General features: G+C 45.7%; 1 protein-coding gene across 4 annotated transcripts in view; it reads left to right on the top strand.

Moving 5' to 3' along the window:
• Positions 1–14,593, top strand: part of LOC125884908 (sodium- and chloride-dependent GABA transporter 2-like) — a 40,806-nt gene extending 26,213 nt beyond the window's left edge. For all 4 annotated transcript variants that reach the window (XM_049570183.1, XM_049570184.1, XM_049570182.1 and 1 more), the window contains 9 exons: positions 1,341–1,475; positions 1,581–1,684; positions 2,127–2,251; positions 5,301–5,413; positions 5,532–5,669; positions 5,802–5,904; positions 9,772–9,872; positions 10,314–10,484; positions 10,617–14,593. In XM_049570183.1, coding sequence (XP_049426140.1) covers positions 1,341–1,475; positions 1,581–1,684; positions 2,127–2,251; positions 5,301–5,413; positions 5,532–5,669; positions 5,802–5,904; positions 9,772–9,872; positions 10,314–10,484; positions 10,617–10,769 — 1,143 coding nt within the window. In that variant the 3' untranslated portion in view covers positions 10,770–14,593. The remainder of the gene's footprint in view (positions 1–1,340; positions 1,476–1,580; positions 1,685–2,126; positions 2,252–5,300; positions 5,414–5,531; positions 5,670–5,801; positions 5,905–9,771; positions 9,873–10,313; positions 10,485–10,616) is intronic.
• Positions 14,594–15,520: the final 927 nt, after the last annotated feature.

Raw genomic sequence — 15,520 nt, 5'->3', positions numbered from 1 at the left:
CGGCTGCAGGTGTATGAGCTGTCAAAGCCATAGCATCACTGTCCCCGAGATAAGGACTTTTCACACTGCATTCTCTGAGCTATCCAGGGCTAAGAGTTGACAGTGAGCTAACTTAGCCCCTGTCTCACACTGGCAACTGGGATGCGTCGCGCTGCAGCTCGTCAACACACAACCATGCAAAGTTATTCCTACTTTTACTGAAAGATCTGTACTTCCTCCGTTTTTGTGTGAAGAGCCCCTAATTAAACTTCGCTGATCTCCAGAGCTCTCACTCACTAGGCAACATCTTTTTAGCCATTGTCTTTATAATGACTGGACTGTGGGACGTTTAGCTTGGGATATTTCTCCACCTCAACGAGTCGCTCCTCATCCATTCTTCGTCACACGTGAGACACAGCAGCAGTTACAGAGTTCTCTTTATACATGCATGGTGAGGAGAGGAGTCGAGCAGAGAAAAAGAGCTGCTACGGGAGCTGGTGTGTACAAGCAGAGAGCAAGTGGGGGGAAATGCATTTAGGACAGTGGACAATAGGACAGTGGCGTTAGATGGCGCATCCAGGAGTGCTAATGTGCGTCTAGCCACCGCCAGTGTGTGGTTGTACATTACACAGCCTCGGTTGAAGTCAGTTTCCAGGGGATAACCCTGCTCCAGAGCAGTGCTGTCAAGCGCTAGGCTAAAGTTGGGGTTAGCCTACTTAGCATGTGTCAGGGTTGTGCCAGTGTGAATGCTTTCTTAGCTCCAGGCTAATAGCTTCCTTAGCTTGTGGCTAAGAGAGCAGTGTGAAGTCTAATAGACCCAGTTCTCTTGATTTAGTCTCAGGGGTTCACAGTGTCGAACTGTCGTGACCCTTTATGTCAGGATGGCCTCTTTTGCAGTGGCCCGGGTTCAGTTCCCTGCTGTCTCCCTCATGTTTCCTGTCTCTCTTCGGCTATCTAAAGAAAACCCTGCTGTCGCTCAATCCTCTCTTTATTTACCTGACTCCTCTGAGCACCGAGCGAGTAAGGTCAGCTAAACAGCAGTGTCCATGAAACTGGTCGCCTCTCAGTGTCCTCGTCAAGGGCTCTTCAGCTGCACTGCGTCTGCGACTGAGTGGCAGCAAAGCTAAAGCCAGAACATAAATGTTGTTCTTTCATATGGTTAGCAAGAGAAATAAGGAACCGGGCACTGCGGCCGTTTTGTTGGGTTTGTTTGTCGTGTCGCTGCCATCATCTGTCAACAGCTCCACACACTCCAACTTTCCAGGGATCCCTCTTTGAATACATCACAGACATGTCCCTGCTGTTTTCTCTGTCTCCGTGCTGTCCTGACCACATCCCTGCCCTCGCTGTGTACATTCTAGGTGGTGTACCTGACGGCCACCTTCCCATATGTCATGCTGTTTGTGCTGCTGGTGCGTGGTGCCACCCTGCCGGGAGCGACCCAGGGCATCATCTACTACCTCAAACCTAACCACACCCGCCTGGCGGACCCACAGGTACAAAAACACCAACACAGAATTAGTGAGAGACACTTTATTGCCTCGTTTTAGATGATATGGAAAGTCAGATTTATTTTGTGTTTCGTATTTCTCTCACCGCAGGTATGGATGGATGCAGGTACCCAGATATTTTTCTCATACGGAATCTGTTTGGGAAGTCTCACAGCCCTCGGCAGTTACAACAAATACAACAACGACTGCTATAAGTGAGACCCTTTGTCATGCACAAACCCACAACAGCAGGTCCAGCCGCACAGCGTCTCCTTCCACTCCACTGCAGACAAACCGTAGTCACTGAAATGTAAAATGTGCGCTCCCGCCAGTCGATGGCTTCCAGAAGGAATGGCTGGAATGGAGAGAGAAAACAGACTGATACGCCACACCTTAAAGAAAAGCCCTCGCTGCCATGTTTCCCACACTTTAGGACTCCCACACACTCTCACACACACACACACACACACACACACACACACACACACACAGAGCAAAGCACTTAACTCTTGGCTTGTACTCACAGCAACAAGCCAGAGCATCACAATACAAGGCCAAAGACCAAGACCTGAGTGGATTCTGTTGTGAACACTCTCTTCAAATTCTGTCTCGTTATAATGTCCTAATTTATATTGTCCTGTGTGCGTTGCCCTCCAGGGACTCCTTCCTCCTGTGCCTCCTGAACAGCGCCACCAGTTTCCTGGCAGGTTTCGCCATCTTCTCCGTGCTGGGCTTCATGGCTGAGGAGCAGGGCGTGGACATAGCTAGCGTGGCCCAGTCAGGTGAGACAGGGTGGGGATGGGAACTGGATTTTCCTTAGAAGAAGTAGGGAGAAGTTTTTCATCTTGATCCTCCCCTGAGCTCCAAATACTTTTCCTTGAGCCTCCCTGAGTGACGGGCAGAAAATTAATGACCCTCCCTTCTCCATAAATAACAATATTTTTGTATCTCCAAACCAAATGTATGTAGTTTTTAAGCCGATGCAACATGCAAACATCACAACAGGGGTGAGAGGTATCCCCAGAATTAAGCTAATTTCTTAAGCTAAATGCAAATCATCCTCAAAAATCACATCATCACGCACCTTAAAAACTGTTTAACTTGCCTTGTTTGATTCCGGAAAAAGCATGGCGTAATCAGAAGTCTGGTTTTACTTTGCCTATCAACACTATTTAAAACTGGTATATACTTTGAAGTTCGCACTTTTGTCACAAGTTGAAATGGAGACTCAGCGAGGCTGCGTCTTGCTGCTACGGCATCTTAAATCGGTCATGTGATTTGGACGCACTGGTACAGTATGCACACAGCCAGCATTAGCAACACTTGCATATTAATGACTGTTTTGCCAAGTAAACTGTAACATGCACGACAGCGGCAGCAGCGACCAGAATGATATCTGTAACTTTGCATGGCGGCTGTTGTTAGATTTAAACCCTTAGCCTTTGATGAACAAAAGTTACTTGAAAACAAAATCCTGAAGTTGAAAAAAGTGTTGGTTACTTGAAAATAGATAAAGCTGAAGCGTCATTACACGGGACTCACTATTGTCATGCATGCATCGCACCCAATAGGCAGCGAAGGTGGGGTGTGAGTCAGTGAGGTCAAGGTAGAAGTGGGAGATACAAAACGTACTGTACGTTCAAACCAACAGCGACCAGAGCTTCCAAAGCGGCGGATGTCATTAATTTTTAATGAGAGCCTGGCGACCTGGTCGTCAGCCGTGCGTTTTGGGTGACCAGAGTGACCAGAGCGGCTCCGGAGGGGAGTTAAAACTTGTTTAACCTTATGGTAATGAGCTCTGACGTGGTTCGGCGACAACCAATCGGAATGCTGACGTGCTTCGATGAAGCGGGTCCCAGAGAACAAGCCACGTAACTTTTGTTCCTAATGCACACTTATTCCGACAATGGATATCGAGAAGTTGATTACTTGCGTTTGCACCCACTAAAGGCCCATTAAATATGGATCCAGATACGGACAGAGCCTTCTGTCCGTGCTCCGTGTTCATTTCGTCTGTATTTCTGCACGTTTCCATAAAGCTTTCCATAAAGCCCGATACGTAGCTCTAGTGAGACACGAAGAAGAAATAACAATTCAGTTTCTCTCATCGGCAGTACTAGAGAAAAGAATTCTCCATCCTCCAGTCGCAACGTATTTAACGGCCTCACCGACCACCGCCTCCTACAACGCTGCCTCTGTTTTTGTCTTTTATGCAAGAGGTACATTATCAATATCTCCTCCACAGTCGCCATGTTTGTTTTTGAGTTTGTTGTTGTCATAAACTTTTGACGCCGGGCTGCCCCCTGGTGGATATATTGGTTAACATCCATGCCAACGTAAAGGGCGCATGGAAGTATGTGGGCAGTGACGGCAGTGTTGCCAGGTGGGAAATGTAGGATTATCGTACCAGAGACTCAAAATTATCGTACATCCATCATAACCAAAATAACAATCTGTCTGATGTGCTATAGGCAAATATAGTCACTCTAGTGTTTACTTTTTTGGTTTACCTTTTTCCATTTTCCTTGCTTCTGTTTTTCCTCTTCTTCTTCTATTTTGAATCTCATTCTCGCTTGACTTCCTGAGGGGTCCTAGCGCCTCGTGGGGTGGGTACAGCTGACCATTCAGCCAATCGTGTTCGTTGTTCAGAGACAAACGTCACCCGTATCTCACGCTAAGTACAACCACACATTCATTAAATGGTCAAATTATTGTACATTTGACCTTTTTGGGATTATTGATAGTGCATCGTACAGAGGGCCAAATTATCGTACAAATACGATAATTATTGTACACCTGGCAACGCTGAGTGACGGTAACATCGTTTGAAACGGTACGTAAAGGGAGCATAAATGAGCCTTCAGTCCTGTATAATGTGTCGCTGTTCAGTTACAGAGACCAAAATAAAAAGAATGAGGCTTGGGACCGCATCGTAGTTGGTTGGTCTGGTGAGTTTTAAAGTGTGTAATGTAACAGAGGAGAGAATTGCAGGCTGATGTTGCGACGTAGCATGCAAGTCTTCCTTGCTTGGTTTGAATGGGATGACATACGTTTTCTGTTTTCATTGACCAAACTTGACCAAGCTTTGCGGCTCCTTCACACTGACAAGCACGATCGAACCTTCAGTGATTCACGTGATGAGCGACTCGAGCGACCAAAGCTGCCACAAATATTTTTGACAGCCGTGCTTCTTGGGCGTCCGCGAGAGACTTTGCCTCTTTGGAAGCTTCTGGTTTGAACATACAGTAAGTGAGTCTCGCCACCATACAACGGTAAAAGACGAAATACTAAATACAGTTACAAGTCCCAAAATGATCTCCACCTCCACCTTTGCATCTCTCACTGCAGCCTGATTTATTTTGTTCTGAAAATGTCGACGTGCAGCCTCGTTCTGTGGACGATAAACAAGTTGCAAACTTCATCTAAGAATGTTTGCGGTGTAGACGCTAAACCGAACTAGTCTACGTCTAGTCTAGGTACCATGTCTGAAGGGTTACTTTTGATTCCAAAGGTACCATGCTGAAAGTGTTTGGTGGAAACAGGGCTGTAAATAACTTAAAGTCCAACACCCGCTAGCATCTGGCGTTTAGTTTTAGTGGGAAAGGTTACAGTCGGCATTCACACCCAGGTCAAATGACTCTGCAGTGGTCACGGGTGTTCATCGGCTCCGGCTCTGATTGGCAGTGAAATATAACACCCGAGATGCAACAACATGCACCACAAAATACCGTCCATCTCCGTCCAAGCAGTGCTCACACATCCATCTAGTCGCACCAAATGTGACAGATTTTGTTTGAACAACACGTATTTATCTTTTGCTCGTCCTCTCAGGGCCTGGTCTCGCCTTCATCGCCTACCCGAGAGCTGTCGCCATGATGCCTGTACCCCAGCTGTGGGCCGTCTGCTTCTTCCTCATGATCATCATGCTGGGGCTGGACACACAGGTAGCCACACACACACACACACACACATGGACTTTGATCAATCACTTGGCATTGATGTATTGTACGAGCTGTGAAAGTGACACACACACGCTGACCCCGTCTCCCCTCCGACACCCAGTTTGTGAGTCTGGAGGCCCTGATGACGTCGGTGACTGACCTGTATCCTCACCTGATCCGGCGAGGCCAGCGCAGAGAGCTGCTGCTGCTCTTCATCTGCGTCGTCTGCTTCCTGGTCGGACTGGTCATGGTCACGCCTGTAAGTCACACTCAGGATGCATGTGTGTGAGGTGTGCTTCAATCTCCACCATGTTTGTTTTTTAAAGAAATGGAATAATGGAGTGTGTGTGTGTGTGTGTGTGTGTGTGTGTGTGTGTTGTCCACGGTGCAGGGCGGTCTCTACGTGTTCCAGATCTACGACCACTTCTCCTGCAGTGGCGCCAGCCTGCTGCTTCTCTCCATCTTCCAGTCTCTGGCCATCGGCTGGGTCTACGGTACACATCTCAGCTCCTTCCTCGCCTTTTTCCCTTCCTTTCCTCGCCAGGCCCGTCCTCTCATTTCCTTTTCCATTTTGTAATTTCCTCTACTCTTATTCTTTCCTCTCCTCTTCTTCCCCCAATCATCTCCTTTCATGACCTTACTTTTATTTCCTGTTCCTTTCCTTCTCTCCTACACTTAACTGTGATTTCATTTTCTTTCCGCCCCTCCTCTCCAACTTCTCTCCTCCTTTCCTTCAATTTCCTCCCCAGTCATCCTTTTCTTTCCTCTCCTCTCCCTTCACTACATTTCCTTTATATGCATTTCCTTCCCTTTCCTTCTTTCCTTTCCTTTCCTGTCCTGTCCTGTCCTTCCCTTTCCTTCCTTTCCTGTCCCGTCCCGTCAAGTCCCTTCCCTTCCAATTTCCCCGTATTTTCTCCTTTCCTGCTCCTCTCCTTTCATCCTCCATTCGATTTTCCATTTCCTTTCCTTCTCTCCTCTCTTTTCCTTTCCTCTGTCCTCATCTGCCTTTACCTTTGCTTATTTCCATTTCCCTTTCCTTTCCTCCTCTCCACTCATTCTTTCCTTCCATTCTTTTCTTTCCTCAGTCCTCTCCTGTCATTATCCTTTCTTTATTTCCATTTACTTCCTTTACTCCTCTTTAATGTCCTTTCTTTTCATTTCCTTCCTTTGCTTTTCCTCTCCACCTTCTCCTTTCCTTACCTTTAACTTAACCCTCCTCTTCTTCCTTTTCCATTTTATTTCCTTCTCTCCTCTCCACTGATACTTTCCTCTCACCATTTTCTTTCCTCTCTCCTCTCCTTTCATAACCTTTCCTTAATTCCATTTCCTTTCCTTCTCTCCCCCCTTTCATTTCCTTTCTTTTAATTTCCTTTCCTGTCCTCCTCTCCAGCCTCACATATTCTCTTTTGTCTTTTTTTTGGCTCTAATGCTTTGGCTCCTTTTAATCTAAGGCACATTTTATATCTGGAAAATATCTTAACGTCCCATTCCATGTTTGAATTTAATTAAATTCTGTCAGAGCTCATTAGTCTGACAATAGGAAACAGCCAAATTAGAAAAAGCCTAAATAAGGACAGCTGACTGCTGTCTGTACACACAGAAAACATACAGACCGAACAGTGCCAGGATTTAAACACTTTTTTAATCACTCCACTCATGAAAGTGGTTCCTAAAAATCTGATTAACACACACGGTCCACTTCCTCCCCTCCTCCTGCATTCCACTTGGAGTCAGTAGACAGTATATTAACATGGCTGCAGCTACCCACTGTTGTAAGGAGACTGGCTCCTCGCCAGGCCCCTGTCTGTCTCCTCCTGGCCCTAAATCAGCCCCCGGGCCCCGTCGCCTCTCAGTCTCAGTCTGGCGGCCCCAGGGAGCCCCTGTCCCAGTCAGACCTGGGGCTCAAGAGCATTTACAGAACATTGTTTGTTTAAGTGAGATTAGTGAAACGTGCCACGTATATACATGAGGACAACACGCGAGGTGCTACTGCCTCCAGACTGCTCAGTGTGTTTGGTGACGACCCAGAAAAGTTGTGACGTGTAAAATAAAAACGTGCCATTGCAGGTGATCACACGAGTGGAGTAGAGAGTGTGTGTTAGTGTGTGTGTGTGTGTGTGTGTGTGGGTGAATATGAATAGCAAGGAAGCCTATTTTTATGGCTGGCCCAGCAGGAGGTGAGTGGGGAGAGGGGTTTTTAGTGGACTGGGTAACACAGCGATCAGGACTCCAGTGGACCTTCCCCCCGCCTCTTTAATGACTGTGGGATTTTACAGTGTTTCAAGGACTCTAACATACGCTAACACTAACACTCCTCTGCTGCTGGCTACAGCTCGCTCCACAGGTTCAGTTGTTTGAGAAAAGGGACGCTTACTTTTACCGCCCTTTACACACTGGGTCAGACCTTGTAACGTGTCCATGTCAATCTCAGCACGGCATTAGTCTGAATTAGATGTCATCATATTATCGTACTTTAGTTAGTCAGTATTAAATGTAGCAAAAGAGATCTGTGCTACTACGTATGGCAGCTTGTTAAGCATTTTTTTACCTGTCTTATTTTTTGTAGTCCTGACCATCATTCTTAGAGGTTGTGAAAACATTTTATTTGCCAGCTAAATTGCTGAGATACAGCGACATAGCATCATCACTAAAATAGATTCAAGTGGGGCAAGTACTCGCATTAACAGGCTACAATAGTTTCTAATTTTTATGCCACCGTGACAGCGAGCTAAAGGCATTATGTTCTCACGTTGTCTCTCTGTTTGGCACAAATGTCCACTTGGGCTCAAGAATGAACTGATTAGATTTTGGCAGTCAAAGGTCAAGGTCACTGTGACCTTGTGTGTCTCATTCTTGTGATAGTGACCTTAAGGGTATTTTTTTCAGATTTGGCACAAATGTTCACTTGGAGTCAATGATGAACTGATCCAGATTTGGTGGTCGAAGATCAAGGTCACTGTGACCTTGGTTCTCTCTCATTCTCATGAATGCAATATCTGAAAAAGTTCTTGGGGGAGTTTTCTCAAATTTGGCACAAATTTCCACATGCACTCGAGAGGAAACTGATTAGATTTTGGTGGTCAAGGGTCAAGGTCACTGGGACTTTGTCTCATTATTGTGAACATGATAGCTAGAGTACATCTTGAGGGATTTTTTTTTTTTTTTTTTTTTTCAAATTTGGCACCAACGTCCACTTGGACTGAATGATAAACTGATCCGGATTAGGTGGTCAAAGGTCAAGGTCGCTGTGACCTTGTTTCTGTCTCATTCTTGTGAACACAATATCTCAAGAAGGCTTTGAAGGAGTTTCCTCAATTTTGGCACCACTGTTCACTTGGACACGAGAAGGAACTGATTCGATTTTGGTGGTCAAAGGTCAAGGTCCCTATGATTTTGTCTCATTCTTGTGAACACCATAGCTTAAGTACACCTTGAGGAACTTTTTTTCGCATTTAGCACCACCATCCACTAAGACTCAACTATGAATTGATCCAGATTTGGTGGTCAAAGGTCAAGGTCACTGTGACCTTGCATCTGTCTTATTCTTGTTAACGCAATATCTCAAGAAGGCCTTGAAGGAGTTTCCTCAAATTTGGCACAGATGTCCACTTCAAGAAGGAATGGATTAGATTTTAGTGGTCAAAGGTCAAGGTCACTGTGACTTTGTCTCATTCTTGTGAACACAACAGCTTAAGTACACCTTGAGGGAATTTTTTTCACATTTGGTACTAAGGTCCACTTAGACTCAACGATGAAGTTATATGGTCAACGGTCACTGTGAACTAACAAAACATGTTTTTGGCCATAACTCAAGAAGTAATTGACTAATCATGTCAAAAGATGTGTGTGAGACAGACATGGATGTAAACTATATCTGGAACTTAACTGGTGCGCAGAGGTTTACAACTGTGAGGTGTAAATTCCGGTTACGGTTTTATTTAGTATATATATATATATATATAAACAAAAAAAAGTTAATGTAAAAACTTCATGGTTGTTTGTTGCAGAAATTATCTTCAGTAAATGTGTGTTAGACCTTTTAGAGCTACTTCCTGTTTTAAGTTGAACTTTATAGATACTCTGTACTGCTACTGCCACCATGTACAACTGCCATTGTACTACGACTATCACTGCTTCTCCTGGCACTGTTGCTACATCATAGAAACATGAAATGTCAAGTTAAAGTTTTCTCTTTCAAGACCTTCTTCAAGTACTTCCTCTATAGTGGTGGATACTGGCAAAAAAATTCCAACCAAACTTAGCCACTGCCACCAAAAACAACAAGCCAGTCGAAAACCAAACCGTGATGCCAAACCAAACCCCAACCACCCGTGGTGAAGTTGTTCTTGTTTCGTCCACAGGAGCCGAGCGCTTCAGTGCCAACATCAAGGATATGACCGGCTACAACCCCCTGCCTTTCTTCAAGCTGTGCTGGAAATACCTGACCCCAGCCGTGTGCACTGTGAGTGACCCCTCCCTGCTGACCTGCGCTCACACTGTTTAGTGTCCTCTTGCTGTGAAACAGTGTACACTTAAATGCATGTGCCTGTCAATCAGTCTGCCACCTCTGACACATGTGGGCTTTCCATGTTATATAACTTTGCATTTCTGCACATGAAAAAGGAGAGTACCATCATCTCTCATCAGTATTCTCCGTCAAATTGACATTTGCATTAGACGTTCTGACACTGAAGTCTGGTTATCCAATGTCACAACTGTTATTTAACCAAATGTCAACCACTAACCACACTGGTGGTCACAATAGGTCAAAAATAAGTCAAGCGATAAGTCTCCTGCCTGAACGTCCTGTCCTTTACCCATTCATCCATCACATCCTTTATATTGATTCAGATTCCTATTTGCAAAGACTAACTGAGTCAGTCTTCCGTCTTCGTGCCCACAGGCTACCTTCCTGTTTTCTCTGGTGAGCTGGTCTCCTCTGAACCTGGGGAAAGGCTTGGTCGCTCCAGCCTGGGCCACCACGCTCGGCTGGCTCCTTACTCTCTCCTCTGTCTCCTTACTTCCCATCTGGGCCATCTATGCCCTGGCCACCACCCCAGGGACCCTGTCACAGGTTATACCAGCACTCTCTTTCATTAATGTACCATCATGTGCTGCTGCTGATATATTCTGTTAACCCAGAAAATACTTCATGTTATGATGTTAAAACAATCAACTAACTGTGACTTTTTCTTTACCCCCGCAGCGCTTCCAGCGTCTATGCACCCCCGTCAATAACTCACTGCCCCCGCCCTACTTCCCCACCAACAGCCCAGCGCTCCCCTACAGCCCCGCACTGCCACTGACAGAGAAGCAGAAGGAGCCGATCACAGACACCATCAAGGATCCCAAGACCTGAAGACGGTCAATGGACATGCAACATTGGATGCTGGTCAGCCAATCGGGTGTGGCGAAGGGGAGGGTCGAGGTTAGGGACAACACAGCTGGATATTTGTAGACTCAGTATGTTTTAATGGACTGCAGCGGACTGTTTGGGTTCAAAAGATCCTTCAAATGTGTCTTGTTTAGTTGCCTTTAGTATCCCACAATCCACTGCACACAGGGCAGTTGTTTGATGAAGCATTCAGGCAGTCCCATGATCACCAGGTTTAGGTATTTTTAGTCTGATAGCAATCTTAAACTACACCGATGAAAAGCCACCACAGGATTATTCGGACAAAACTGGAAGCTACTGCATTTATAAACCATTTAAATGGAACATTGTTCTCAAGTTAACCATCATACTCAAAGGCAAACTGTATGCCTGCAATGTAAACTCAGATATCCGACACAAATCGCCACCTGAATGCACCGTTAGTCTCGCCATCTGTGAGGTTAGGCAGTCTTCCTTTGAGTGGAGGTGTAAGTGCAACCTCAAGAGCTTAAAGTATGAGGGCGCAGCTTGGTTGACCCTGTACCCATCCCTCGTCACCGGCTACCAGAGCTGATAATTCTAAAACAGCACACACTCCTCTGTCTTTTGGACCATTTAATCGCAGCCCCTGGAGCCGATAACAACGCTAATGTACTGAGGAAGTTAGCCCGACCACTTAACTCTCTATGAGAGGTCACTGCATGCTTGGCTTTGACTCTCCGCTCAATATGTGTTGTTCTGTTCGGGTGCCGAAACCTTCTGATGACTCTATGAGTCAGACGCGTTTATACGGTGATTTGTCTGGACTTTATTTTTTGTAGCTGCTTCACCCGTCTGTGATCACTGCGTTGTTATGGATTCCGCTGCTTGTCTTGGCAACTCCCGCCCCTGCTGTGATTGGCTAGAGTGCAACATAGTAAACAAACATTCGCAGAGCAGGGGCATGAAATCCCTAGAAAAAATGACAGAGTCCACAACTCCACTTCCAGGGGTGTGTGGACACTGGAGGGAAGCCGACCAGAGGGCCCTCAGCCGTGGGAACAAAGCCTGCCGACCTCCTGCCCTCCCTCTGGCTCTCTGCAGGGCACAGCTCGGGTCAGTGGAGCACGCTGGAGGCTTTACCGGGATTGGAGAGGCGGTATTAGCACATGAGGGTGGAGCCAGAACCAGAGGAAGGATGGTGGCTCCGCAAGCTCCCTCTGTCAGCTGTCCTCCAGCGTCCACACACCCCTGGATGTGGAGCCTCAAACATACCGCCTCTCCAGCCCCTCCACAACCATGCATGGCTGACTAATCCTCGCCCTTGAATGCAGCACAGGGCAGATCTCGCCAAGAGAAGCAGTGCGATCCATGACCACATCATGGAGTTTGACTGGTCATAACTTGCCTTACACTCAGACCAGGTGGCACTGATGCAACAGGTGCACTCGCAGAACTCAACTCTTTGCTGCCAATATGTCGAGTGCTCAACTTGACGTCATGTTTACACCTCATCATTGACAAAATGATTGAAATGTGCAGTAACTGTTTCTCTCCATCGTCCATCCAAGAATGCAAGCAGGATTGTGTTTGTACTGTTTTTTAGTCACTGTCTCGAATGCACTCAAAGTGCAGTCTCCGCTCAATAAAAGGCGTTACTAGAACGTCTTTGCACTGTACCAAAAATAACTATCATTTATCAAGCTGGGAAACATGCAATCATAGTATCTGAAGCAGCTTGTGTCAATACAATATTAAAATACTGCTGCTGCTGCTGACAGAACTGAAATATATTTTTATTCGAAGCCCAAAGTGTTAAAAATGTTAAAGTAGGTTTTAGTAAGAAAACAACGCTGCCACTCCAGAGTGACTCGTTCTGGTGAGGTCACGACAGTGTCTTCATCTGTGACGTGCAGTGGAACTTTGAAGTGGCACACAAAGAAACATCGAAGCAGTGTAGATATGTTTATATTTTTTTGAGGAAAAGTGCAGTATGTGACGAATCAAGCCGGTTTTGCAGAAATATGTTCTCATGTTTGTTTGTTTATCCTTCACCAGGGCTGCAACTAACTAATATTTTCATAATCGACCATTGTGCTGATTATCTTTACGATTAACCGCTTCATTGTTGAGCCCAAAGTGACGTCTTCATATTGCTTCTTTTGTCCAAACAGTCTAGAACCCAAAGACTTTTCATTCACTACCATAAATGACAAGAAAAGCAGGCAGTTCTTACATAGACATTTTTGCTTTAAGGTCCAGTGTGTATGATTAAGGGGAATTACTGGCATCTAGTGGTGAGGTTGCAGATTGCAACCAGCTGAAACTTCTCCCACTTACTATTTCTTGCAGTGTTCATTCTTTAGGAGGTTTTCACGGGGTGCTAAAGTATCCGCAGAGGTCTCTTCCTCTCCTCCTTCCTTTGTCCTCCACGCCAAAGTTGTGATCGATAAAAACATTCTTGATGGGAGAAACTTGTGAAATTGGTGACACAGATGGTAGAAATCGTCAAATATTTTTGGGCTTTTGTCCATATGTATGTTTTTGGTATGCATCCTATGTATTGTCATATAAATGAGACCCTAGGTGATTTAAACCGGTAAAAAATACTGATTAAAGCCACTTCAGGTTACAAATCAGTGCTGTTTCACGTGTCGGAGACCAGCCGTTAGCCTAGCACCTACTAATGTATGCCCGCCTTTATTCTCTGCTAACTTAAGATGCAGATGTTCAGGAGGTTTTTACCGGTAGCCAAATTATCCTCAGAGGTCTCACCCTCTCCAAAACAAACCGATTCAGTGATTTCAACCGGTAAAAACACTCAGTAAAACAGTCCTACGTTAAAAAAAATCCGCTTTTCTAACACTGCTTGTTTGATTCGTCCTTTCTGGACTACTGTAGGAACATGGTGGTGCATCATTGCTAATGTTGGGTTTGTGTTCTTGTCGTCTTTCCACCCGCCAAAATCAAAGTAGTGGGAATAATTCCAGTTGCGAATGTGAGCGTTTCCATTTTCCAAACTAGCATGCTGCTTTGTGATGTGCCTGCACAGCACAACGATAACGAAAAGTGAGTCCTTGGACGCGATTTTTGTGTTTCAAGTCCGCAGTGACTGGAAAAAGCAGTATTTTTACAGTAGCGCGCCCAACACTGATCATGGCGATCTCTGTAAACGATGACCCGCTCCCTGTGTTGATATTCCCGACTCATTCTAAGGTAGCAAAAGTGCTGATTCTTATTTTCAGGTGATTAAACACTTTATTGTATTTCTGCCAATATATCCCCCCAATCCTTCACACTGGACCTTTAAAAGAAGACTCAAAATGGCTGGGCATTAATTTTCTTTTGATTGACTGTTGTTTGAAAAGACAGAAAGACAGCACTGTGTTTTATTCAAGTTACAAACGACATATATTTCCCATTAGTTCATAATTCACCTTTCTCATGTATCACTGACAGTTACTTCGACAGGCTCGTGCCGTTGTCATCACCATGAGGTCTCCAGTGCCTCTGGGGTTTGTGAAATCATTACCTTACTGTACAGGACAGAATGTACTCCTTACTGGGAAGACTTGTCTGAAAAGCAGCGAGACGAGCAGCGTTTCCTTCTTTGATGAGAACTAGTTCTGTGTTTCTGTTCAGACCTGGATCAGGTTTTTGATTTGAACGCTCCTCCGAGACTAATTTAAAACCCGTCTGCTTATCATATGGAAGGCGTTCAGTTATTTCAGATTGATCCGAGTGTGTTTTCATCTCTGTTTACAGGTGTTTACATGTGCCTTTTGTTTTCTGTTGTTTTTTGAATGAATATATAAACATTGTGTTGAAAAGTTTGGCTTGATTTCTTGCAAATACAAGTGAGAAGCTGTGTGTGTGTGTGCAGTGTGTGTTTGTACTCTGTCACCCAGGAGATGCTGCTCCTTCCCTCTGCGCCATGGTAACAGATGCTAAGAACATACCTGGTGTCTACAAAGAGAGAGGGAAACGTGAGCGTACACAAACACGAACAAGCGCCGTGATTGCCGTTTCCTTTCATCTGAGCCATCCTGATGGGAATAACTGGTTCAACAAGAGAGGACGGAGGGAGAGAGGGATGGTGTGTGTGTGCAGAGGAGGAGAGGGAGTCATGGAGACATGCAGAGGGAGGGAGAGTCGCAGCACCGGGGGGATTCTGACACCACCACTTAGATAGAGCCTGGCGGTTATGTAAAAGGCTCGGCCTGTCAATTAACCGTATTGGATTCCCTCCCCTCCCAGCCACCGTAGGAAGTGGGCCGCGCCCCCCTCCACCCCACCCCCGCGCACACGTGGCTCGGCACGCGGGTTCACACACACAACTTGTTTTGGTGACGCTCGATACTGTATCCAGCACGTGTGATCCGGGTTACTGTGTAAATGTGTGTGGGGGCGGTGTACGTCCATATGGTTGCTTTGGCATACATCTCGCTTTCAGATGATGATGGGGGGATTAAAAACGATCCAATGGGCTGAGTGTGTGAGAATCAAAGAGGAGAGAGGAAGAGGAGGGAGAGGAGGACATTGTAGGGATGTGAGCCAAAGCGTGTGTGTGTGTGTCGTTTCAGATGCTGTGGAAAGTTGCCTAATTTTTGCTCAGGCTCGGTGCCACTGGTTTGCAGCTGCAATACGTTTCCCACAATCCTTTCTGTGTGCATGCACGGGGATAAACTCAACACCCTCTCACACACACAGCTCTCCTTACTGCAGGTAGTGCTTGACAGTTTGGTGTAAAGGAGACG

The sequence above is a fragment of the Epinephelus fuscoguttatus genome, linkage group LG24 (assembly GCF_011397635.1).
Source record: "Epinephelus fuscoguttatus linkage group LG24, E.fuscoguttatus.final_Chr_v1".
Taxonomy (NCBI): domain Eukaryota; kingdom Metazoa; phylum Chordata; class Actinopteri; order Perciformes; family Serranidae; genus Epinephelus; species Epinephelus fuscoguttatus.
Note: the sequence above shows the minus strand (reverse complement) of the source record. Positions and strands in the feature narration are given on the sequence as shown.